Source organism: Diuraphis noxia, unplaced genomic scaffold (genome assembly GCF_037042655.1).
Source record: "Diuraphis noxia isolate RWA-SAM2 unplaced genomic scaffold, SU_Dnox_SAM2 contig0001, whole genome shotgun sequence".
In the NCBI taxonomy this organism is placed as follows: domain Eukaryota; kingdom Metazoa; phylum Arthropoda; class Insecta; order Hemiptera; family Aphididae; genus Diuraphis; species Diuraphis noxia.
The window spans coordinates 64,560,060-64,586,513 of NW_028301711.1; the positions used below are offsets into that span (position 1 = coordinate 64,560,060).

The 26,454-nt window shown below is 26.7% G+C and overlaps 1 protein-coding gene and 1 pseudogene across 6 annotated transcripts in view; one reads left to right on the forward strand and one right to left on the reverse strand.

Moving 5' to 3' along the window:
* The window catches only part of Nipped-B (Nipped-B cohesin loading factor), a 30,876-nt gene extending 8,930 nt beyond the window's left edge, over positions 1 to 21,946 (forward strand). For 4 of the 6 annotated variants that reach the window (XM_089218932.1, XM_089218951.1, XM_089218935.1 and 1 more), the window contains 24 exons: positions 555 to 770; positions 837 to 986; positions 1,055 to 1,150; positions 1,781 to 1,924; positions 2,072 to 2,242; positions 2,300 to 2,487; positions 2,567 to 2,778; positions 2,846 to 3,098; positions 3,182 to 3,385; positions 3,469 to 3,870; positions 8,250 to 8,466; positions 8,525 to 8,784; positions 8,851 to 9,648; positions 9,712 to 9,946; positions 10,434 to 10,594; positions 10,656 to 10,853; positions 10,985 to 11,051; positions 11,133 to 11,323; positions 11,390 to 11,701; positions 11,775 to 11,921; positions 12,298 to 12,506; positions 12,574 to 12,751; positions 12,827 to 13,021; positions 15,869 to 16,936. In XM_089218932.1, coding sequence (XP_089075058.1) covers positions 555 to 770; positions 837 to 986; positions 1,055 to 1,150; positions 1,781 to 1,924; positions 2,072 to 2,242; positions 2,300 to 2,487; positions 2,567 to 2,778; positions 2,846 to 3,098; positions 3,182 to 3,385; positions 3,469 to 3,870; positions 8,250 to 8,466; positions 8,525 to 8,784; positions 8,851 to 9,648; positions 9,712 to 9,946; positions 10,434 to 10,594; positions 10,656 to 10,853; positions 10,985 to 11,051; positions 11,133 to 11,323; positions 11,390 to 11,701; positions 11,775 to 11,921; positions 12,298 to 12,506; positions 12,574 to 12,751; positions 12,827 to 13,021; positions 15,869 to 16,081 — 5,417 coding nt within the window. In that variant the 3' untranslated portion in view covers positions 16,082 to 16,936. Of the gene's footprint in view, positions 1 to 554; positions 771 to 836; positions 987 to 1,054; positions 1,151 to 1,780; positions 1,925 to 2,071; positions 2,243 to 2,299; positions 2,488 to 2,566; positions 2,779 to 2,845; positions 3,099 to 3,181; positions 3,386 to 3,468; positions 3,871 to 8,249; positions 8,467 to 8,524; positions 8,785 to 8,850; positions 9,649 to 9,711; positions 9,947 to 10,433; positions 10,595 to 10,655; positions 10,854 to 10,984; positions 11,052 to 11,132; positions 11,324 to 11,389; positions 11,702 to 11,774; positions 11,922 to 12,297; positions 12,507 to 12,573; positions 12,752 to 12,826; positions 13,022 to 15,868; positions 16,937 to 21,927 lie in introns of those variants that run through there. The other 2 variants (XM_089218948.1, XM_089218941.1) reach the window with 2 other exon arrangements.
* LOC149061283 (uncharacterized) lies at positions 5,085 to 5,921 on the reverse strand (annotated as a pseudogene).
* Positions 21,947 to 26,454: the final 4,508 nt, after the last annotated feature.

Sequence of the window (26,454 nt, forward strand, 5' to 3'; positions counted from 1 at the left end):
TTTCAGAATGTACTAGAACTATTGTATAACAATATTTTAAGATTTCCAATTTTGTATTAAATATTTTATCCTAATATTTGATACTATTGTATTATTATATTATACTTTTTGTTTTTTATATACAAATATACTTTTGTATTTCATTAGTTATAATATTCACAGAATATATAGTCTTTTAATATGCAAAGAATTAAAAATAAACCTAATTAAATATATAAGGTTACAAAAAAATCGAGTTTTTTGTTATAATAATTTATTTTAGGGGGTGTAGTGGCTGGGTGGATTAAGGCGTCGGTTTTGACGTGCACCGTTGCCAGTTCGAATCCTGGTCATGGGCGGCATCGCTTTCGGCAGTTCATGCTGTCTGGAAAGAGAGGCCGCCGCCCCCCGCCTGGGCATGGCAGAAACCTACGGGTGCCCATTCGAAATTCTGCCAAAACATCCACGAGTACCAAAACCAACAGTTTCCTCTCCCACAGTTCCACAGGCTAATGGCTCTTATTTTTATTTTATGATATAATTTTTTAATTTGTTCAAATCTGAATTGTTTTCAGAGAAAGAAAAAAATATTGAAACCAAAACTGTACATCAACTTCACGAAATAAATAGTTTTGAGACAGCATTGATTGATCAACATGATTTGTCACATAATGAACTATTAGAGAATTCTGAGATATTGAATGAGCTTCCTTCTCAACAACAACAACAACCTGTCATAGTTAGAACACCTCCTGAAAAATTATCTAGATTGATGTTAGATGATGAAGATGGTAAATTAATTTTTATATTTTTCTTTTTCTTAGATATTGGGTTAATTTTTAATTTTTTATGTACAGATAAAATACTAGGGGATGCTGAGATTACAGAAAATGATAAAATAAATGTTCAAAACTTGGAGCGTCAATTTTCTCAAATAACAAATAATTATGATGTTTTCTTAAATCAACCAACAATTTCATTAACTCGAATTGATCTTAGTCAACATGGTATTTATTTGTAATGCTATACTTTAAGGCACATTTTAACTAAAATATTTTTAAATTATTTATTTTAGTTGTGAGCAAAAAAAATATGTTAAACATGGAAGAATTGACAGAAGATAATGATTTTGGGTTAGCTCTTGCTGAGAGACCATCAATTTCAAATCAAGGTTACACTCTTTTTTTAAATAATTTAAAACTTTATTTACATACACAATGGAATCTATAAATTGTTCAAGGCATTTTGATTTTTTCTTTTATTAACATGAAATATACCCTCGGCAGCATAAGCCATTGGGTTACAAAATTTAAGTTACATTGGGTTGTATTTACATTGACAACTATATTATTTTAAAGTGTTCTTATTTTTATTTTTATCTGTTATTATAAAATATATTTATTTTTTTTCAATAACTAATTTCATTAAATAAATTTTAATATTATTTTATTTATGTTTTGAGGTATTAATACATCCCTATTTGCTAATCATTAAAGATTAAACTCTATTTGAATTTTTGTAGCAAGCACAATGTTAGGCAGTTTTTGTTAAAAAAATATGGGTCAAAATCTGTTACAATGCCTAACTTTTTATTTTGAACAACAAAATACTTTATTAATGTTATGTGTCTTTTGAATTCGAAGAAACTTCATAAACCATTGGTGTAAATTTTGTTAATCTTTATTCTTTTTCCAAGTTAGATTTTGATTGTTGGATATTTATTATATCAATTTATCATTTAGTATTATTTTACTTTTTACTTATCATAAATCAAAAATGTGATATGTTAATTTGATAACAGATAAAAAAAGTTTTCCAACCCAAGTAGAAAATGAAAGTTCTGATCCAAATGACTTTGGAGTATCACTGACTGAAAGAATTAAAAGAAGAAAAAGAGCGGCACAACAATCTGAAGTCAATGACAAAAATAATAGTTTTGACGAAAGTAATTATAGTTTAAGTTATTTATTAATATATAAAGACTTAAAACAGTTATACTTAGTATTTGTGTGGTATTTTAATCAAATATTTATGTATTTACATATTATATTTAAAATAGTAAGTGTACTCTTTTTTTTTTTTAATAATTTAGATGAATGTATTATAAAACCTAAATTAAGAAAAGTTGAAAGAAAATTTGTACCAGTTGTTGAAAAGTTGTCTGTTGAAGAACTTATGGAAACTAATACATATCAAAAATTCAACAAATGCATAGAAAAAGTATTTGAGAGTACAGAAGAAATTGATACAATTCTAGATTTTGGTAATTATTCTTATTAATAATGTTGCTCAGAATTTAAATTTATTGTTTAATTAATAGGAGAAAATGATATACCGCCAGAAGCTTTAATACCAAAATATGTACTACAAGAATTATGTAATGAATCTGCTAAACTTAAAACGTTAGGCGCTATGGAATCAATTCCATCAAACAAAATAATTCGCTTACTAAGCATACTTGAAAAAAATATTAGAGATGGTGCAAAAGTATCACCAATAGCTGATCCAGTAAGCCAATAACCTGTTAAAATACTAGTGTTTTTTATTATTTTGGTTTAACATAATAATTTGTTGGTTGGATTTTCAGGAAGATGATGAATGTGAAAGAAAACTGTGGATGGAGTTAGCTATGGAAAGAGTTATGCGAGCTGTAGATGCATCCCTCACTACTCTCTATGTGTTAACTTCACCAAGAATGCAGAAAAAAGTTTATATGGAAGATGTTATTGATAGAGTAGTCATGTTCACAAAGTATCAACTACATAATACAATTTACCCAGCGTTTGATCCTGTCTACAGGTACATATCACATAACTTATTATTTTTAATTTGATTCATAGAACAATAATTTATTTTGTTGTTGTAGGATACATAAGAGTAATGATTCGTATGCAGGAAGTGCACGTAAAAAACGTGCTCATCCAAAAGAAGTTCGTGATAAAAATGTTCTGTCCCTATATACCAAGTTGGCAGAAGTAGTTTCACTTTTAGCTGAGCTTTTACAAATTCAAACACTAACTGATACAGCTGTTCTTCATACTTCATCAATGGCAGTTTCACCCTTTTTTGTTGAAGAAATCAGTGAACTACAACTTTCTGCACTAAAGCTTGTTACAACAGTAATTACATATTAATAAATTAGTTTAAAGAAATATCAAGTTAAATTAAGATTTTTAACTAAAAATTCATATTATTTGAATAGATATTTACAAAATATGACAAGCACCGGAAATTACTATTAGATGATATACTTGCATCTATGGCACGATTACCAAGTTCAAAGCGAAGCTTAAAATCATTTCGAATTAGTTCTGAAGAGTATATTCAAATGTTATCAGCTCTTGTCTTACAATTAATTCAATGCATGGTTGTACTTCCATCTAATTTAGCAGATAAACAATCAAATGTAAAATATTTAAATATTTGATTATAACTTACTTGAATTAAAATATAGTGTAAAGTTTATGCAATTTTCATTTTTTTTTTTAGCTTGATCCTGATACATTAATTGTCAGTAAATTCAAAACTGCTCGTTCAACTGCATCAAGTTTTTTGCATGTATTTTTATCAAAATGTAGTAGTAAAAATGAAGAAATCGATTACCGTCCAATATTTGAAAATTTCATTCAAGATTTATTGACCACTGTGAATAAACCAGAGTGGCCGGCATCTGAACTAATGCTTAGTGTACTAGGGAGGTTATTGGTTGCCAATTTTGTTAACAAAAATCTAGATATGTCTCTTAGAGTAGCCTCCTTAGACTACCTTGGTGTTGTAGCAGCAAGACTTAGAAAGGACTCTGTTACTTCTCAATTAAGATTAAAAACTATTGATTCCATAATTATGGACATACGGACAGAAGAACTGAAGGATGAAGATGGAAATCTAATGGTATGCATTAATCTTATATATTTTAAACTTTTTTGTTTTACTCTGTCCAGTAAGAGAACACACCGACTTTATGTATCCTTACTTGACACCTTGCCATATGGTTCTACAATGGTAGGGTGTCAGTTAGAGATTCATAGAAAAATTAATTTTTATTGGGCCGTGGTGTGTTCTTTTTCTGGATAAAATCAATGTGGATGCATTAAAATTCACGTTCATTATACAATAATGCGTTCATTGTCCATTAAAATAAATGTGTTCATTTTTGTTGAAAAAAAACGTGTGAACTACACTTTCAGTGTGGCCATAAAATTCCTAGACGGCTAGATATCAAATATTATTATTGTAGTCTGTAGACCTTATCTTCTAACTCCGTGCTAACCCATCACTTTAGTAATGTCATATCACTGTTCTATGGTAATATATATTCTGTTGTCATACTATAAGATTATAATCTAATATTATTAGGTATCATTGATAATATTAAATATTACTAAAGATTATTATTATTAAAAATAAAAAGCTGTTTGCATTGGTATAATAATTGAATATGTTTATGGCTTGTTCACCTAAAATTGAACACTTAATTTCCAAACACTGGACAGAATATAGCTAATAGATGTTTAATGTATATCTTTTACCTCGCCTTAATGTATGGAGTTGGCCCTATTCTCAATTTACACCTTTAATCTCCTATCTTTACTTCATTCACACCAGCTAGTTATATTATGTTACTAATAAAAATATTTATTTTTTATCTTTTCTTTGGTCTTTATTCGCTTTGTTTCCTACATTAATTTTTATAACATTTACTGCCATTAAATAATTTATTTTTATAATATGTACAAACAGGGGCGGACTGGGACAACTTTTCGGCCCGGGAAATAAATATTTTGACCGGCCCTTGCCGTGTTTTGGTGATCACAAAATATAAAAACTCAAATATACCAGTTTTATTTTAAAACAGAAGCATCCTTTGCATATCTTCAATTGTCTCAGAAAATAACTTAAGATTATCAATTATTTAGTAAATATATACTTGAGAATATAATGTATTATTTACTTACTTTTACCTGTATTAGTATTTAATATTTACATTAAGTAAAATAACACATAGGTATTGTACTAATAACGCTTAGGAGTAGGATAAAGTATTAAATTAAACATTCTTTACTTTTTATATCTATATTTTAAATTTTAATATTTCATAAAATATTTTAGTAGGATAGTTTAGAACTTAATAATTTACTGTGATTTTTAATAATATCAATAATATCATCATTATAAATCTCAAATAAAATTTGTTTCTCTACACTCATCAGCATGAAGGCCTCCAATTTCGATTCTGTTATAGTGTTTCTCAGGCGAGATTTAATGTATTTTAGAATCGAAAATGATCTTTCACATGCCACCTGAAAAATAAGACATACTTAATTATTATACCTATATCACTATTCACTGCATGTATTTAAAACAAATAATTTATTAGTGTTACCTGAGTACATGGTAGTGTAAGAAGATATTTGTAGGCTAAAGCAAGATTTGAGTAAGCATTACTATATAAATTATACTTGAGTAGGACATTGTAGCAACAAACAGAGCAACCCATACATGATTTACACATTTTTGAACTTATCATATTTTCTGTATTGTTTAAAATATTGTCAACATCACCATCATTGTTATCGTCATCAGTATCTAGATGTATGTCTTCATTAATTATATATTCTTCAGGTAAAGACTTTTAAATGTTTCCAATTTTCTGCAAAACTTAAAAGTTCATTCCTTAATCTTTCAATTGTTATCAAATCATCAAAATTCTTTAACACTTTACACAACTCAACTAATGCATTAGAAGGCAATTTATCATTTATTATGTCTTCAAAATAATTTGGCGATAAACAGGATAGATCTGTATATTATAGTGCTTTATTAGATGAAAACTTTTTTTCCATACTTGAAATTGTATTGTCTAATATAACATTGTAAACCTGAACCTCAAACTTTTTTTCAGCATTTAGAATAGGTGTATCTGAGGATTTTTCATCATACATTTTTTTCTTACACCGACTTCTGACTTCGGGAAACTTTATTTCAATTAGGTAAAACATCTACATCACATTCTTCAAATTTACTACTCACTAGTTCAATAAAATGATCAGTTCTTTTTTTTTACTTACATTTTGCATATTTGTTTGTAATTTTTTCAATTGTACTAAAGAACCATCAACCAATTCTTGGGACTTAATCAAATCCATACCTATTGTTTGTAAATACCTGGAGAGAGGACCAACAATCTCAAAAATATGCACATAAATAAATGCTGTTAATATAGTTTGATAAACATTTTATTAATGAAAATAAAAAACAAATACCAACTAAATTTTCATTCTTACTTGATTTTGAACTAGTTGGTTGTCATGAAAATCCATTATAACAGATCTTGTACTACTAGTACTAGTACCAGAATTAATTTCATCATTATACACATTACTCTAAAAAATTATATTGTTAATCTACATTAGTAAAGTATAATAAAAAATATGAAATAATCATTTTAAATATTAAAAATAATTAATTTTTACTAACTATATTTTGTGTAAACTAAACTTACCAAAATAGTTTTAATAGGTGATTTTAGTTTTGTTTAATATTGAGCAAGTATTTCACAATTAATACTTATATAATATATTTATGAAAATAATTTAATCATAACATATTTAATAGCTAATGTAAAAATATGAAGTATTTTGACACTTATATTGTAGTTTAATAACTATTATGGCTGAATTAAATTTCTTTTGGTTATAAACTATATACATATTATTTTTAAAGAATTCTAGGTAAATAATTATTCTAGGTAAAATAGGTAGATACTCACATTTCCAATGCCTAATAGTGGTTGATTGCTAATATTTTCTTTCATAACTAAAATAATACATCAATTATTAAAATTCTTGGTCATACTCATACACTCATAAGTCGTATAAAAATAATTTCTTATTTTTATTTTCACCATCATACTTAAAATATAGAAATACATGGGTTTTAAATAAAAAAATATGCAATTTCATGACATACCTAGCTTTGAAATCAAATTTATACTTGCCAGAGTCACTATAACATAGAGGAGTCACAATTGGTGTAAAACAGTAAAACATTGATTAATCTTTACACAGTTCTCACTTGACTTTTTTAATAGTTTCGTTTTTTTCTCTCTTATTTTTTCGGCACCACCCTTTCTTTGTTTTCCATTTTTAACAGACAACAACCAATACTCAATAGACAGGTGTATTAAAAATCACCAAAAAATACAAAACAGTCAACAATAAAATAAAATAAAAACAAGTAAAAATCTCACAACATTATATAATATCATCGAACGTAACACTATACAGTATATTTATATATTGTAAAATGTAAATTCTCGATGAAGACTAGCCGTGGTTATAAACGCGCATTAATCGATTGGTATAATCATTAATCAACATTATTAATAGACGTTATAAATAATAATTGTTCGTGATGCAGATAGGGTGGAGTGGAGGATTATCAGTCAATTCGAAACCTAAAATCTATCTTTCAACACCAAATATAAACAATTTTGAATTTTTACACTTGCGTGTTATTATATGAAAAAATAATATGTTTATAATTTATATTTTAACTCATTATTATAGTGTTATAACATCTTGTATAAGTATTAAGTATATAAGAATAACAAATTATTTTTGAGCAGCGGCCCACCGGGAAAGTTCCCTGTATCCCGCCGGCCCAGTCCGCCCCTGTGTACAAACCTTTTGTTCTTTTGTCTATAATTAATGCAACTCTTATACTATACCTTAAATAATATACATTTTTATTTTATCCTCCTTAGCACTCCACGTCTATGTGCCCCCGTCTTTTGTCAATGTCCATCCTAATACATCTATTAGAATTCTATTAGAATTATGACCCTTGTTATAAATACTGAACAAAATTGTATTTTATGCTCTCCATACTTCTCCTTTACAATCTACCTCATACAGAACACCGGTTCAAAAGTTAGCATACACCTAAATTGCTGATAAATTTTTTGAAACCATTGTCGCTCATTGTTTATTTTTATAACCCTATTCCTATATATCTTCTTACTGTTTCTATAAAGCTTTAATACTTAAGCTGCTAACTTCCATAATTTTCTACTCGTGTACATCATATTTGCTCTTTAATATGAGCAACAAAATAATAAGTCTCCACTCCTTTGGATATTTCCTTGCAACTAACACCTTATTAAAGAAACCTATCAATCTCATTATTGTCAATCCCTTAAAATCATCCACACACGCATGTTATGTATGTAGCTGATAATAAATTATTATTATTATTATTACTATTTATAGGAAGAAGTTCAAGAAGTTAAAGATGATGAGGAAAGAATACAGTTTTTGCAAAGGGTTCTTTTAGATTATTTGGCTATTAGAAGTCTTTCAGAACCAGCTTTAAGACATGCACGGCATTTCTATTTAGCTCAATGGTACCAAGATAATACCGATGCAGGAAAATCATCAGATTCTTTATCAAAAAGGAAAAAGGAAAAACGCTCTCGGAAAAAATATGGTGTGTATTACATAATTAAACAATAGATTTGTTTATTATTTTAAACTTTTTATTCAAGGTTCTGAAGACGAAGACGATGGTGAAAGTAGTGATTCAAGTAAAGAAAATGAATCTCGAATAGATGAAAATAAAGCTATAGAAAATTCAAGACTATGTGATCAGAGAAAAGAATATTTGTTAACTAAAATCAATCCTTACGATAATCAATCTACACAAGTTATGCAAACATACATTGACTATGATAGTGCTGAATTAGTAGCAAGATATTTAGCTTCTAAGAGACCATTTTCTCAAAGTTTTGATACTTATCTTAAGCATGTAAGAAAACAATTTGTATTCATTCAATGTTTATATAATTTTAATATATTTAATTTATAATTTTAGATTATCAAGGTTTTAATGGAAACCTCGGTGAATATAAGGACTAAAGCTATGAAGTGTTTGACAATGATTGTTGAAGTGGATCCCGGTGTCTTGGGTTTGAAAGAAATGCAATTGGGTGTGAGCCATTCTTTTCTTGACCACTCAACATCAGTTAGAGAAGCTGCGGTTGATTTAGTTGGGAAGTTTGTTTTAAGTCGTCCAGAATTAATTGACAAATATTATGACATGCTATCTACTCGAATATTGGATACGGGTGTCAGTGTACGAAAACGAGTTATAAAAATTATGAAAGATATATGTATTGAATGTCCAGACTACTCAAAAATTCCAGAAATATGTGTAAAAATGATACGACGTGTAAATGATGAAGATGGTATAAAAAAATTAGTTATGGAAGTGTTTCAAAATATGTGGTTTACTCCAGTACGAGAAAAGCCTTCCCTTGATACCAAGATGTTATTGAGGAAGGTATTAAACATTACTGATGTGGTAGCAGCATCAAAAGAATTGGGCTTAGAATGGTTTGAGCAACTATTATTAAGTTTGTTTAAACCTAAAGAAGATAAAGATGATACAGCAAAAGTATCTACTGAACCCCCGAAAGCTTTACTTACTGCTTGTAAGCAAATTGTGGACTGTTTAGTAGAAAATGTTGTGACACTTGATGGAGGTGGCGGAGGTACATCACAACAGCTTGTAGCATGTCTTACTACATTATATCTATTTGCTAAAATACGGCCACAACTATTAGCTGCGCATTCTCTCACTCTTCAACCATATTTGAGTTTAAAATGCCAGGTAAATAATTTTGAATTGTTTGAGTACATTTTTTGTTTGTTAACGGTTTATTAAATTGTTTAGACACAAGGTGATTATCAAATTATCAGTTGTGTTGCAAGGACACTTGAACTTGTTGTTCCATTAATAGAACACCCTAGTGAAATATTTTTATCTCAACTTGAAGAGGACGCAGTTAAACTTATCATGAAGCATGATCAAACTGTGATCTTGAGTTGTATTTCGTGTCTTGGATCGGTGGTCAACAATGTAACAAGAAATTTCAAGCTTATCAGGGATTGTTTTGGAATATACTATAGTATGTTAAATTTATTATTATTTGTACTTTAATTTTAAATCAATAAATTGTTAATGATTATGTATTAAATTTATCTACATATACACCAAGTTCAATTTAACTATGAATGTATAATTCTTTTTATAATATTACATTATAGTTTCTATAAATATGTTGATAATTATAGCATCAACTTTGTTTTGATTGCTATTCCATGTATTATAAGTATGAAAGTAAAAATTGAATTTATTAATTTTAATTGTCATGGCTTATACAAATTATGAAAGTAACTAAACTAAAACAGTTTTTTTTAAATGTGTTTTAAAAATAAATTATTTGTCTAAAGTATGATCTCGCAATGTATAATTTTCCTTAGCACTTCATTAATCAATTAAGTTCTATTTTTATAAGCTTTCATTTAACATGCAATATTGCCTGACCATTACAAAGTAATATCAGATTTAATTTATTAATTGTGGATGTCTAATTTCTATTCAATTTATTTCAGAATATTTAAGTAATTTTCAAAAGTTACATCAAGATAGACAGACCAATCCTCAAGGTTTAATACCATTACGGCCAATATTTCGTCGTTCTATCTACATCATAGGCCTAATGTTAAGATTCTTTGATTTTACTGATAAAGAGGTTTATGGTGATGCATATCCAGTAAGTTTTTTTTCACATTTTAAAAGCAGCACATTAATACATTTTTTTCCTATTTTAATAGGACAATATCAGAGATTTAGTGTATGATATAATGTCATATTTCATGCATACAAATGAAGATGACACTAAATTATTTGCTTTAAAAGCTATTGGATCAATATGTATTAGGCATTATGATTTTATGCTGTGTCAAGATCTTATGAACACATATCTTGATATTTTATCAAATAACAGTGTTCCAAATATAATGAAATCTCAAGTATGCATTTTGGAAATATCTTAATCAAAATATAGTTATTACAATTCTAAAACATGTTAACATTTGATTAGGTTTTATATTTTATAATATTTATTTAATATTACATTTTGAATAAAATTTTTTATGGGTAGATTTTGAATAACATTGAAATATACTTGGAAGAAGAAGAAAAACGAATGATCAAACAGGATTTAGAATGTAAGTGTTAAACATTTTTTAAATTATTTGATAAAACAGAAATAATATGTTGATGATAATGTTGTTTATAATTTCTCTTAGGGTCAAAAATGTCTAAAAAGGAGAATTTAAAAGAAATGGGCGATGTTTCTTCCGGAATGGCTAGTACAGTTATTCAGTTATATCTCAAAGGAATATTAAATTCGTTTTTACACACTAGTGTTCAAGTTCGGCAAGCTGTACTCAAAGTTATACAATTAATTTTAGCCCAAGGACTTGTACATCCTGTTCAGGTATAGACTTCATAAATGTGGTTAAAGAATTACAGGAAATTCATAATATTTATATTATGTTTGTAGATTGTACCTTATCTGATATGTATGAGTACCGATACAGAGAAATCAGTTAGCAGCCGTGCTGATAAGCATTTACAAGAGATTGAAAAGAAATATCCTGGGTTTATACACATGGGTGCTCAAAATGGAATTAAATTGTCATTTCAATTACAAAGCATTGTTCAAACAGATGGTGAAATGGTTCGAGGATATCGCCTAAAAGAAAATGACACTATCCCAACTGCTTTAAATGGATGTCTTTATTCTATATTGAGAACTAAACAACAACGTAGAGCTCTAGTATTGTCAATTTTAAAACAATTTGAAGATCAAGGCGTAAGTTAACAGTTTTTTGATAAATTTAATAGTGTACATTTCATTATTTGTGTATATTATTATTTGTGTATAGAAAACAAATTTAGCTCAAATGCTATACCTGGCCGACAACTTAGCATATTTTCCATTTCAATCACAAGACGAGCCTTTATTTATAATTCATCACATTAATACAATGATATCAGTAAATGGAACTAATTTGCTTCAAAATTTTAGAGAGGTCAGTATTATCTTTTTGAAATAAAGTTTTATTTCATTATCTAGGTTTAAAATATTGTAAGCTAAAGCTGGATTCACAGCTACATGTGTGTCATATAATGTAAGGGCGTGGTAATTATATGGTTACTGTAATATTGGTTTAATGGTTGATCTGTTATCAGATTTTAGTATACTTGGTGCAACTTGGTTATTCCACCATCCATTAAAGTAATGGCTAATCACAATGTAATAAGATCAACATAACACAATGTAGCTGTGAATGTGAATATGTTTAAAATAATTATGGCTTAATTAAATATTTTAGTATACTTTCCATACATTTGTAACTCGTGAAATAATTTTGTTAAGTTCATAATTTTGTTAATATTTACTGCTAGGGTCTACTTCCAAATCCTAATGCACCAGTACAATCTAATAAAGTAGAAGGTGGCGTTGAAGACGAAGAAGATGAAGATGAAGGAACACTTGTCGATAGAGTACCTGATGATATAACATCCCTTCAAGAAGTTCTTATAAAATCTCAAGGCTGCCTTCTACTTTTAGTTCTTAAACTATATTTGAAAACTGTTTATGGGATAACAGATTTGTAAGTCTTATTTGAATTGTATATTACAAATAGTTAGATTATTTTTAACTAAGAACATTTATTTTAGAAAAATCACTCAATATTCACCATCAGAATCTAGTAAAATGTATGATAAGAATTTAAGCAGAAAGTCAAATACAAAATTCAATCCTAAAGCCACAATTCAAAAGCTTAAATATGGATTAGAAATAAATACTGAAGACTTACAAAAGGCCAAATCAGAATTAATTGCTTATTATTTAGAAGTAAGTTTAATAAATATATATATATAAAATATATAAAATATATAAATTTATTCTATTATTTTTTATTTTTTTCAGTTAAAACATTTAATTATCAATCTTGATCCTGACGATGAAGGCAATGAAGATGCAGGAACTCCCAAAGTTTCTAAAAGTATTCCTTCCACACCTAGCAATCATGTAGGTAGCACTCCTGCCGAAACTCCAAACACACCAAACAATAATGATGTTTCTAATGTGTCCTATGAATCACCAGAATATCATCAAAAACAAGTAATTACAATGTTTAAATAACATTTTAACTCTAAAATATAGTTACCTTAATATATGGATTAGCTATATTAATTCATTGTAGACACTGTCTAAGATATTTACGAATCTAAGCAAAATGTGTCAATGAAAAACACAAATAAGGTGGCCAAAAATATATTATACACCTCTTATAGTCCAATTATTAGTTTGAAAATTATTTGAATTTATTAGCTTTTCTATGTTGTGTAGGAGATTGGTTGTCAATATTTTAGAAAAAAAATGATGTACTAAAGTTCCAATATATTTAGTTGATTTTAGATTCTGAGCGGAGCGATGAATGTATTGATTTCACCATGATGTGTGTTTTTTTTTTTTTTGTGTCTGTCATCACGTTTTGGGGCAGTAAAAATGCTTCGATTTTTGACTTCAGTACCTTGTTCGATCAGAAAGTGAATCTAGTTGGTACTTTGGGGGGTCAAAAGTACAAAATTCTTAATACTTTTCTAAATAATTGAGAAAAACAAACTAAAAATTAAGGGAAAAACGGGAAATTTTACGCACACTCATTTTTCGACAAAATCGATTTTGGTTTTTGATGTAACTTGAAAACAAATGACCATAGATACATGAAATTTTCACCTAATGTTTATATAAGTATATTCTATCCACCATGCAATTTTCAAAAAATTTCGACTTAAGTTGAACTATTCATAGGCATTTCAAATTTTCGATCATTATTAGTTTTTTTTAAATTAATATCAAAAATATATAAAAATTTATTTGTAAGGCAGAAAAGCTTGAAAATTTAATACAAGGCTCTTAACATATTGTTACAATAGCAGTTGAAAAATAAAAGAAATTCATTGTCACAATTTTTTTTATAAGCATTCAATGTTTGAATTTTGACAAAATATGTAAAAATCACGAAAATTCAAAAATTATTTTAAGCTAGAAATTCATAAAAAATTTTCTTTTTAAATCTAAGATTTAAAAATTTAATACAAGATTCCTTACAAGTTTTTCAATCTTTATCACAAATAAAAATTCCACCGGAAATTCAAATTAAATTTTGATGAGCATTTGAAATTTAAATTTTTACAACATTGGATTTTCACTTTTAGTGATTTCCTTATTTTGGTGTAACTCTAAAACAAATTACCGCATATACTTGAAATTTTGACTGAATGTTTATATAGGCGTTTTATATATTTGATAAAATTTTCAAAATAATTAGATTTGTTTTGAGCTGTTTACTGACATTTTAATTTTTAAACTTTTTTAGTTTTTTTTTCTATAAATATCGATAAAAATTTATTTGTTCGGTAGAAAAGCTTGAAAATTTAATACAAGGCTTCTAACACATATTAACAATAGAAGTTAAAAAATATTAAAAATTTGTAGGCACGATTTTTTTTAATAAGCATTTAAAATTCAAATTTTGACTAAATACGTAAAAATTACGGCAATATTCAAATTATCTTAGATAGAAATTCATAAAAGTTTTTCTTTTTAATTCTAAGATTTGAAAATTTAATACAAGGCTCATTATAAATTTTTACAATAGCAATTGAAAAATAAAAGAAATATATAGTCACAATTTTTTTTTATAAGCATTTAAAGTTCGATTTTGACTAAATACGTAAAAATTACGGCAATATTCAAATTATCTTAGATAGAAATTCATAAAAATTTTCCTTTTTAATTCTAAGATTTTAAAATTTAATACAAGGCTCATAATATATTTTTACAATAAAAATTGAAAAATAAAAGAAATACGTAGTCACAATTTTTTTTTTACAAGCATTCAAAGTTTGAATTTTGACAACATATGTAAAAATCACGAAAATTCGCAAATTATTTCAAACTAGAAATTCATAAAAATTTTTCTTTTTAAAACTAAGATTTGAAAATTTTTAATAATCTATAATATATCCTAGACAGATAAACCGTCTTCGCTCAGAATCGTTTTTCGTATACAATGATATAATATCATTGGATTCAAATTTTATTCCATCCATTACAGTAACCCACTTGTAACCTACTGTACAGCAGAGCGACATACACGACTTACCCGCTTTTTTTTATAATGAATATGTATTTTACAAGTCCAATGAGACAAAAAATTTTAAAAAAATGTTACAATACAATATTTCAACGGGTATTGAAAAATATTAAAAATAGTTCTACAAATTTTTTTATGATCATTTAGAGTTCTTGTTTTGACAAAATGTGTAAAAATCAAAAAAATTTGCAAATTATTTATCAATAATTTAAATAATTCAATACAAGATTCCTCATGAGTTTGTTTACTATTATTAAATGAAAAACGCCTATGGTAAAGTCAAATTAAATTTTTTTGAGCATTTGAATTATAACATTGGATATTCACATTTCTCTTGTTCTGATATTCTTATATTGTTATTATAAAACGAATTATTGCACAAACTTGAAATTTACAACATAATACGTTCATATTATCAATTCTTATACCTAATAAAATGTTTAAAATATTTAAACTATTTTTAGGTTACTTATTCGAATTTGAAATTTTCTGGTTTATAAAATTTTAATTTGTTTAAATATTTTTAAAAGCGATAAGACAAATATGTAATCATTGTTTTTCTCATGATCACTAGTGTTTTTTTCTTGTTTAGATTGTTATGTAGTACAAAAAATGTTTTATTGCTTTGAGGCTTACAGTTTTTCTTATTACAACTAAGTAGTTTTATTTTAATAATTTGAAATTACATTGGTAATATATACTCGTAATTTACAGATTCAGAGATATAATTGTATTTTTATAGGAATGATTTATTACCAATCTTAAAATAATAATGAACTTAAATTTTTTTTTTTGTTGTTACACAGAACAATGTGCAATCAACACCAAAGGTTCCTAAATTGACGATCATACCTCCAAAACCTCCATCGTCCAAGCATTCTCATCACCATCATCGATCACACAAATCAAAAAAAGCAGATCGTCCTAAAAAACATCATCATAAGCGAAAGAAAGCTAAAGGTGGTGGCAGCTCTGAAGATAGTGATAATGTCTATAGCGATCCAGATTTCTTAATATAAACAGGTACCTTATTGTAATTTAAATGTGCTGTAAATAGATTTGTTGTAAAGTTTTTTTGTTGACAGATGAATTATTTATTTTTATGGATAATTAATATTAGATTATAAGTGCTCAATTGATCATTCTTCTATGCCTTGTGCACTTGAATACTTAAGTGTTTTTCAATATGAGCACATATTGTGAGGTCTGAAACTTAAAATGTCATTTGGTTTTACATTATTTTATTTTGAAAATAAATTATATTTTCCGAATTGTACAGAAATAGTTTTTTTCTTGATTTATAATTAAGAGTGTGTCACGCTCGCATTCATGATCTCCTTCTTACAACTTGTGCAAATTTGTTGCATTTTTGAGTTTTTAGTTTTAATATTAAAGTAAATTGACCTATTTTCAAGGTTAGAGTTTTTTTTAGTGTCTTATATATATATATATATATATATATATTTTTTTTTTTAAATTGATAATTGAGCATTTTGTAACTGTGATACTTAAAATAAAAATATCAAAAAAATAAAAATAAAAAATATATACATATATATATATATATATATATATATATATATATATATACATATATATATATATATAAATATGTTATGTATAAACAGCAGAGATAATGTTAATTTGACATTAGTTTTGTATTAAATATTATAACTAACTACACAAAATTGGAACAGCTGAACTCAAATCATGTTCATTTGTAAGACTGAGAGCAAGTGCGCATGTGCGGCATCACTACTATTATCTTTAGTTTTTATAGTGTATTAATTGATCTTTGAATAATATTATACAATTTTTGATTTGTGTACTGTAATAGATTATTTTATTATTAAAGCTGTCATTTTTCTTAACGATTTATGTTTTATTTTTTATTTGTATAACATTTGGTTCAAAATGATTCTGTTAACCTAATGAAATTCTTCCAATATGTTATCAATATGGGACAAAATTAAAGTAAAGCTCTTAAGTTTTTTTTTACGCGACATTCCATGTATTTGTTATTTTTTATTAGACATGTTAACCAAAATTATAAAAATGCTGCTCTAAATTATAAAATATCAAAAATAAACTTTTTTTGAATTTAAAATCAATTGGTAAAATTTAATAATAATATTAATACCCAATGTTTAATGTAATTGTATTTATTTCATATTTCTTATAGCTACACTTATAATTTTTATTATATATTCTGTTATTTGTTAATTCAAATAAAATATACTAGTGATATTTGGCATTACTCTGTGCTAAGTATTATATCTGTTTTAATACAGACTAAGTTTCAACAGTTAAAATTCATAGCAATAATATTAGACATTTTACTGTGGGTAGAAATATGTATTGATTCATTATAAATTAGATACACATTTTAATGTTATGAAAACTAAGACTAATAAAAAAACATTATACCATTAAGTGACCTACAAGCTTATAATTATTATAAGAATCAATTTAATGACAATATAATTGTTTATTAAATACTTAATCAATTAAAAATTCAGTTTTAAATTTTTTGTTATCATTACTAAATAATTATTCCTCTATTAATAATATCAGTAACTTTAGATTATTACATTAATTTAGTTGTGTTTGTAGATTGATCTTATAAGTTAATAATATCAGTTAGATAACCATAAATAAAAATATAGTAGGTCGCATTTGGGTATAGTACAGAGAAAATCATTTACCATAAGCATTGACATTTTTGTGAAAACATTAAATGAAGGCTCTTGTAAACAATCTTTGAATTTATTCATATTTTACTATTTATTTGTGTAATAGATACTTTTTGTTTATATTCTCTATAAAAGTGGATTAAGTTATTCTGAAGTTTATAAAAGTAGATTTGCATTTTTTAAATCAAATTCATTATTCATAATCTGCCTATTTAATTTTTAATTTACATATTTAATAATACTTTGATTAACTATTTTAAATAATTTTCATTCATCCTATCATTTTCACTGATTCACAACTTGAAATATATTATATATTTTGGTAAAATAAAAATCAAAACTTATAAAAATGTATTGGTTTAGTTTATTAAATTGATTGTTACGAACTAAAATGATTTTGAGACATTGCCTTTTAAACTTTTTGCCAATTGTTTTATTAAACTAATAAACAGCAGAACCTTTTATATGCAAACAATTTTAAGAAAAACTTCACTACGTCCTTATTTATAATATTTGAAGGTTTATATCGATTAGATATAAGTAATTTAATTTAGGTATAAGACTTATAGTACAACAAAATAAATAATAGGTGATTTTTCTTTGTTTATAGTGTTGTTTTTTTCATTATGGTTCAGTTGATAATTTTGGTTTTCTATTAGTGAATGTGTATAATATTACTTATATTTTTCAAATTACAAAATATGTATTCATTTCCACATCGTTTTAAAATGATAAGCACTGAAATTGAAAACCATCTGGCCAATGTAGTTCTTATTGTTATTATATATAAATTATGTTATCATAATATATTTTTTTTTCATTTTAATTTAAATAAATTGTAATCTGAATATAATATCTATTGACTATTTTTTTAGCAATAATAATTTTTTTTATTACTGTAATAAATGTAGATGTATTGTTTTATATAATTAACTGTACAGAGTGTACTTTATCACCAAATGAAAATAAATAATTATATTTTAATAATTAAATTTGTTTTTGATTTATGTGCTAGTATAATAGTTATGTAAACTAAAGAAGCTATATGTGATCTACTGATCGTAATTTTCTATATTACGCACATATAAGCTAGAGACATCAAATGCTAGTGTTATGATCTTTTATTCCTACATTACGAAGACAAAAATCTTATTCCCAAGCAATATTAAAAATATATCTCTGAATTGTATAACGTTTAAAATCTGTTAAGTGGGTTTTGAAATTGATAAAATTGATAAATTTAATAATGTAACTAAAATTGACTAATCACGTTCCACTAAATCATGGTGGTAGGTAGGAACTCACTTTAATTTATTAAATTTTATATGATAATTTGTGCGACCCAAGACAAGAGTTTCAATGTTTAACTATTTTACATTTTGAGCAGAGCGATGAATGTATTGATTTTACAATGTTGTGTGTTTTTTTGCGTCTCTGTACAAGATAAGTTGTCGAAATAATGCTTCGATTTTCAACTTCAATAGCTTTTCCGGTTGGATGATGAATCTAATTGGTGCTCCCCTGTAAAATTTTAAAAGTCTCAGTACTTTTCATCAGCTTCGGGGAAAAAAAAATTAAGGATAAATGGAAAATGTTTACGCATAATCAGTTTTTGACAAAATAGAATTTGCACATTGGTGTAACTCTAAAACAAATTACAGTAGACCCATGAAATTGTCACTGAATGTTTATACTTGATAAAATATTTTATTATTGCACTAGGTTCTCTATAATCCGAATAAGTTTGGGGGAAGGGGTCGTAAAGATTAGCGATTTGTTCGGATTACATTTGGCTAAAAAAATATTAATTTTATTGTAATTAAAATTATGAAATTTTATTTTTATTTGTATTAATCGTGTAAAAACTCGTAATTTCAAAAGACAATGAATATATAAAAATATTATGAACTTCACTATTTAAAATATTGATTTTTTTTTTTTTGTGCACTGGTTCCTATTATGGATTGGTATGCCTTGTCCCACATAATCGAAACATTTTATTACCAGAAAATATTATTTATAAATGCACACATATGTACCTACATATTATGTGGATACGATAATTCTCAAGCCCGTTCTGATCACCGCATTTTTTGGATTAGCCTGTGTTCGGATTATCGAGACGCGTCCTACTGTACCTATTATTATTCAAAGTTTTTAAAACCTTTTAAAGTGATTTATAGACATTTGAAATTTTTAATTTCTTTGAATTACAAGACAAAGAGTCTTACAATAAGAAAAACTAACACAAAAAGATTAATTTCAAACAAAGTTATTATTGTTTTAGACGTTTTAGTGTCCCATGTTAAAATTTGGTTTTTGAGGATTACATCAGTTGGCCTTTCCACTGACGATATGTTATATACCTAATTAAACATTTGATACTTCTACTAGAAATAATTAAATTAATTATGATTAAAATGTTGATATTAACAGTATGAGCATGAACTTGATTAATTTACCTGTTTTCAAATTATCAAAAGTTTTTTCATCGATTTGAATCCCTGGTGACTGAATTAATTCATTTAATTCTGTAGCTTGAGGTTCATCAGCTATAAAATACAAAAGTATGTATATTTAATAGGTTATATTGTAATAATAATAATAATAATTTATTTTTGGTGCGCGGTAAAAATGTGTTATGTTAAAAATTATAACTATTAACTTTCCAGTTGGATTTATTGAATGTTTCTTATACGTAAAAATCTGGTTTCACTCTCACAACGCGCAATAGAGATATAAATATATAATAATAATAATAATTTGTAATAGGTAAATATTGTTCAGAAATCAGCATATAACTCAATATTAGATACTTTACAATTTTCTAATTTTTTCCTGTTTAAAACCAGACTTAGGCAGGAAAAAAAATTACTATAATCAAATCCTACGGCAATTCGTGTCCTCCTTGGAAACGTTAGAAATTTAGCATTGTTTTAGCCCAGACGATAACAATTTTTTACTTACCTATTCTAGGAACCGTATTTTTGACATTTTCTTTTGAATGTCCTTCATTTTTCGTTTTTGGTATCCACTCAAACATTTTTTATTATGAGACATTTTATATAATATATTATAATTTATTAGCGTGTATACCATATAGATGCATAGTACCAATATAAGGTCCGTATTTCCTAGTATATTGTTATTTTTGGTTATTTAGCAGGTAACTTTATCCAAATTTGAACTTAACAACTGTGTTTGTATAGTTTTTAGGTTTTTTTTGCAGGAGAATTAACTACTTACATGGAACTTTCTTTTTAATTTTCAATCCTTAACTATAAAAGTTAAACGTTTTATAAATTTTTAACAACCAAAGACTTCGGAAATTTTAATAAAATTTGTCAAAATTTGAACTTTGAATAGTTATAAAAACGTTCCTAATTTCCTATGTATTCTTTATATCAACTGCTATTATATAAACTCATGGGGAATCTTGTATTAAATTATCGAGTTTTATGACTCAATGAATAAAATGTTATAAAATATTCATATAATAAAAAACTTAATTTCAAATAACTTAAAAATTGTTGAAATATTTTATCAAGCATACGAATTGATAAACTTAACTATGCTATAAATTTCAAGTTCCTACAGTTATTTGTTATTGAATAACAACAAAATAAGTATATTGGTACAAGAGAAATTGAGTGAATATCTAATATCGTGATTCAAATGCTCATAAAAATTTAATTTGATTTTTCGGTAGACATTTTGTATTTGATAAAAGTTGACAAGCCCATGAAGTATCTCGTTTGAGTTTTTAAATCTTAGATTTAAAAAGATAAATTTTTATGAATTTCTAACTCAGTAAAAATTGCAAATTTTTGTGATTCTTACGGATTTTGTGAAAATTTGAACTTTCAGTGATTATAAATAAAAATTGTAACTTAGTATTTTTAATATTTTTTAACTATTATTGTGACATTATATTATGGGACTTGTATTAAATTTTGAAGCTTTTTACACAACGAATTGTATTGTCATTTATGATGATTCTATGTGTAAATTGAATTAAAAGGATGCACATTTTATTCACAATTTAATCTCTTACCAAAGTAGAAGTTTTAGTTGGTTAGGTTAAATTCTGATTCTAATTTTTTTAAATAATATTAAATATGAATTTTGGTTGGTTAATTAACTAATAATTAACAATGATTTGATTTTTGCAGAACAAAATTTATTGAATCTTTAACTAATCCAATTGATCGTGCACACATTGGTGAAGAAGTAGAAAACAGTGACATTAAAAGAAAGCTTTATATCATTTGGTCCATGTACCTAAGCCAGTTATCGAATTTTCAAAAAATAATGTTGGCAGAAAATTGTCTTCTATTTTTTTTTATTTCTGCACGGTCTGGCTCAAAAATACCTCGTTCTTGGTTATGCTATTTTACAGTTTTAACTTTTAGATAGATGTTATTGTGAATCATGTTGGTTGTTTGCTAATAGAAAAAGTATTTATTTTAAGTCTGAATGGATAAATAGAATCGACGATTGTAAACATTTATTACGAAACATTTAACGTCATTAAATATCAATTCAACACTTAGAATCAACAAATACGCGGATCATATGGGTGAAAAATAGAACAATAGATAAGGAATTAGAAATACAATATAGTAAAGAGGCTACATTTTGGAGAAATATTTTTCTACGTTTGATTAAATCATATTATCATTATCATTAACAGCGGGAAAATACTGGCTTAAGAGAGCACAGAGGAAAAATTGGATCATTAGAAAAGTGTACAGAAGGAAATTTTTTACGTATTGTTAATTTATTGGCGGAATTTGATCCAATTTTAAATAATCTAGTGAGTAATCCTTAACACAAAATAAAGTACTTAAGTCCATTAATGAGTTTATTTAAATATTAGCTAATAAAGTTCGTGAAATTATTTGTGATGACATCAGAAGTCTTGTGGTTTTTCAATAATACAGGATTCTGCTCTCAAGATATTAAAAACATTGACTAAGTGAGTATTATTATACGTTATGTATTAGTTAACTATAAAAACAAAAAAATTAAAATCAACGAATCGTTTTTGGGATTTTGTGTACTTGATAAACATCATAGCCATCATGCTGTTGACTATGTTAACCTTTTACGTAAAATGTTATTGACGTTTGGTCTTTGTATCAATAAGTGTTTCGGGCAAGGGCATGATGATGCAGCAGTTATGAGCGGATAGCACTCAGGTGTTTAAACTTTAATTCGATCTGATTTTCCCAATGCTGTATACGTATGTACATTGTTGTGCTCATAACCTCAATTTAGTGATATCAGATGCGGCAAAAAGTTAAAGTACAGAACATTTTTAATATAATTCAAGATGTTTACAACTTTTTTAGTGTGAGTCCTAGATGGACTTTACTAGCTTTAGGGAAAGAAGTTGAATTAAAAATACAAAAGAAAATCTTAAAGAGAATTTGCCCAACAGGATGGAAAGCACGCCACGACACAGTGTATTCGCATTAAAGGAACGGTATTTTGACATACCTAATCAAAGCTGTTACTCATATTCTACCTACGTCTCGTAAATCTGATGAAAAGAATGTAGTTACTTGAAAAAGATGCTCGAATTAGCTGAGTTTGTATTGTGAACTAATATTTCGATCATTAAATGTAGTATCTAAAACTCTACAGTTAATGAATTTCAACATAGAATATGTTTAAACGATATAATTTTTTTAGCATATTTTAACTTCTTTTAGTGCATATTTTACAATTTAAAATGCATATAAATCTGATCTTTAGTTATAAATGTGGAACGATTTTATTTTGTGGTGATCATTACAACATGAGTAATGTATTTTGTTTTGTTTAATTTAATATTATTCTGTAAACGTATAATATTTATTAATTTTATAAAAAATAAATGTAGGTATTAGTGCCTAGTGGTATTACCTATCTAAAAAAATGTACAAGATGTGATTATAGTTTATAAATGTTGCTAGGTCGCTTACAAGTAAATAATAGGTAAACAATAAATATAACCTAACCATTAATAAGGATAAATCATATTTGATCACTGCTAATTTACTTTTCTTGGAAGGCCCATAGTAGTCTTTGCACACGTGCCATTAATGACTTAATTACGCTCCTGGCACTTGGCAGTTGGCATGCGATGAAAATACGGTGTACGGCATAGCTGTAAGAAATTCATCAGGGAAAACCAATACGATTTGGGTATAAAATATGGTGTCTGAAATCAAAAGATGGTTATTTAGTGAATTTTGATCTTTATGTCTTTTGTCATGAAAACCATCACATCCTATAAATTTAATTGCTTATGGTATTCATAATAACTGTTCGCACATTACTTCGACAGTGCCGCATTTTTTCATGAAAAAATAATTACCTAATAAGAAATCTTTTCCGACGTTCGTTAATATCCATTCGTTCTCAAGAAAAAGTTCTGACAATTTTGTAGGTAATGTTGGTACCAATTTCATATGTTTTCTGTATGACGATGATCGGACACTATTATAGACAGGAACAGCATCTTCTACTTCTTATTTAGTGCAACCTTATATTCTTGAAGAAACAAGGGATCGTCTCTCTTCGTGGAAACTCCGAGATACAGATATTGTTGGATTTGAAACCACTTTTTCTTATATATATATAATAACTGAATATTTTGGCTTCACCCGTGTACATTTTTTATCTTAATAATATATTATTGACAATATATTATAAAAAAATTGAAGATTGCTTTTATCTTTAGAGTTTCTCAAAATCCACGTCGCGCCACATGCATTCAGCTACATGCGTCATGTGATTTTGAGTTTTCGAAGTTATTATTGTAGTCGTTTGTAATCTTAATATTGCTCGTCCTCTACAGTTGTTAATACATTTATAATATTTTAAATTTTCATTATTTCTGTCAATCTTATAAATATAGTTATCTACAACTAATAGCGGTTTTCCAAGGTTTGAATTAATTTTATACCAATTAGACAAATTAATTATATATATTTATTCACTATTAAAACGTTTATGACTAATACTAATAGTGGCAAAGGTGACTGTAGACTAAAGAGTTTGACCACAGAATATTTAAATATTTAAATTTATTTCATATATTTTGTGGTGTGACTGTGTGTAGACCCATAATTAAATGTGTAACATTTGTAGATGCAAGTTTTTATCATTATTGTCTCTTAATTAATGATATAGATTAAGGAACGATGTTTCCGCGATGATGTCACCTGAACTGAAGTTACTTCCAACTTTAATAATACATCGATTTTCTTCAAAAGCCCTGGACATTTTTAGTTTTTAATGTTAAACATATTAATCTAAGAATTTTCTTCCAAATGGGATTTGTTATTAGTCCAAATACAACAGGTTTTTTGTCGGCCAAGTGGAATTCTGCGAAATGGGATGAAACGTTGGGAACAACATGAACCAAGCACTATGCAACACTTTGCAACTAAGTACCTAATAGTTAAATATAATGAAATAAAAAATAAAATTCAGATTATATTTATTGATAATGCGGACAGGTATAAGATTTTGAACGGAGTGATGAATGTATTAATTTTACAGTGATGTTTTTTTTGTCTGTGTACAGCATAACTAGTCGAAATAATGCTTCAATTTCAAACTTTGAGGATGGTTTCCGATGGAAAAGTGAATATCTTTGGTGCATTATAGAGGTCAAAAGCAAACATTTTCCAACAGTTTTCAAAAGATTCGAGAAAAACAACAATAATAGTGATAGAAAAATGGGAATTTTTATGCAAAACCTGCAGTTTTCGACCTTGTGTTTATAACTAAGTATTAAAAATACAACATTAAGTTTTCCTTCAAGTAGCTATAGAGAAAAATCGAAGCATCATTATAGGAAAAATTTTAAGTGCGTTTGAATTTTAAATTTTTATGAAATCGCGTAACGATAACGATTTATCCTCAAACGAGTCAAACAAATCATCTCCGTTCAGAATCGTTTTTCGTATACAATGATACCTATAATTGCATTCAAATTTAATCCCATCCATCACAGTAACCTACTGTATAGCCGAGCGACATCCACGACTATCCCGCTTTTGTTTTATTTATAGCTACAACATGCCAATATTAGTTAGATTAGATACCGCTGGTACAGTCAAACATGTTTAATTAATATATTATATTGTCTTCTATAGATTTTATGAAATAAAAAGTTTACTTTAGAGTGACCTATAGATCTTTTAGAGTATAGAATATAGATAATAATATACCTGATCGACCAGTATCAGCTATATTAGGGATTGTATTTTCTAAATTATTTTATGGTGTTATCGAATTTTCCATATTTTTTGTTAGTTTTGATTTAAATTTACTTATTGCATCTACTTTAACAGTTGTTATTGATTATTCAACACCTGTATTTCTATATCTTTAGCTATGAACAACAAAATACTGTAATTCTGTAAGGTAAAATTATAGATTTTAGGAGACTATGATGCTCCCTGATAGATACCGTTACATTCTTTCAGTATATTTACAGCTATTGGCACTTCAATAAACGTATATAATAAATAACGAAGATTTTAAAAATGAATACAAGATTCCCATATTATACCTACTTGTAAATTACACGGGGAAGCAACGAATTATATAGCATACGGAACCACGCACACAAATGGACACATGGTAGGTACTATGGTAATATTAATCGGAGATGAAGAGGTCATAATGGCATACGAGCT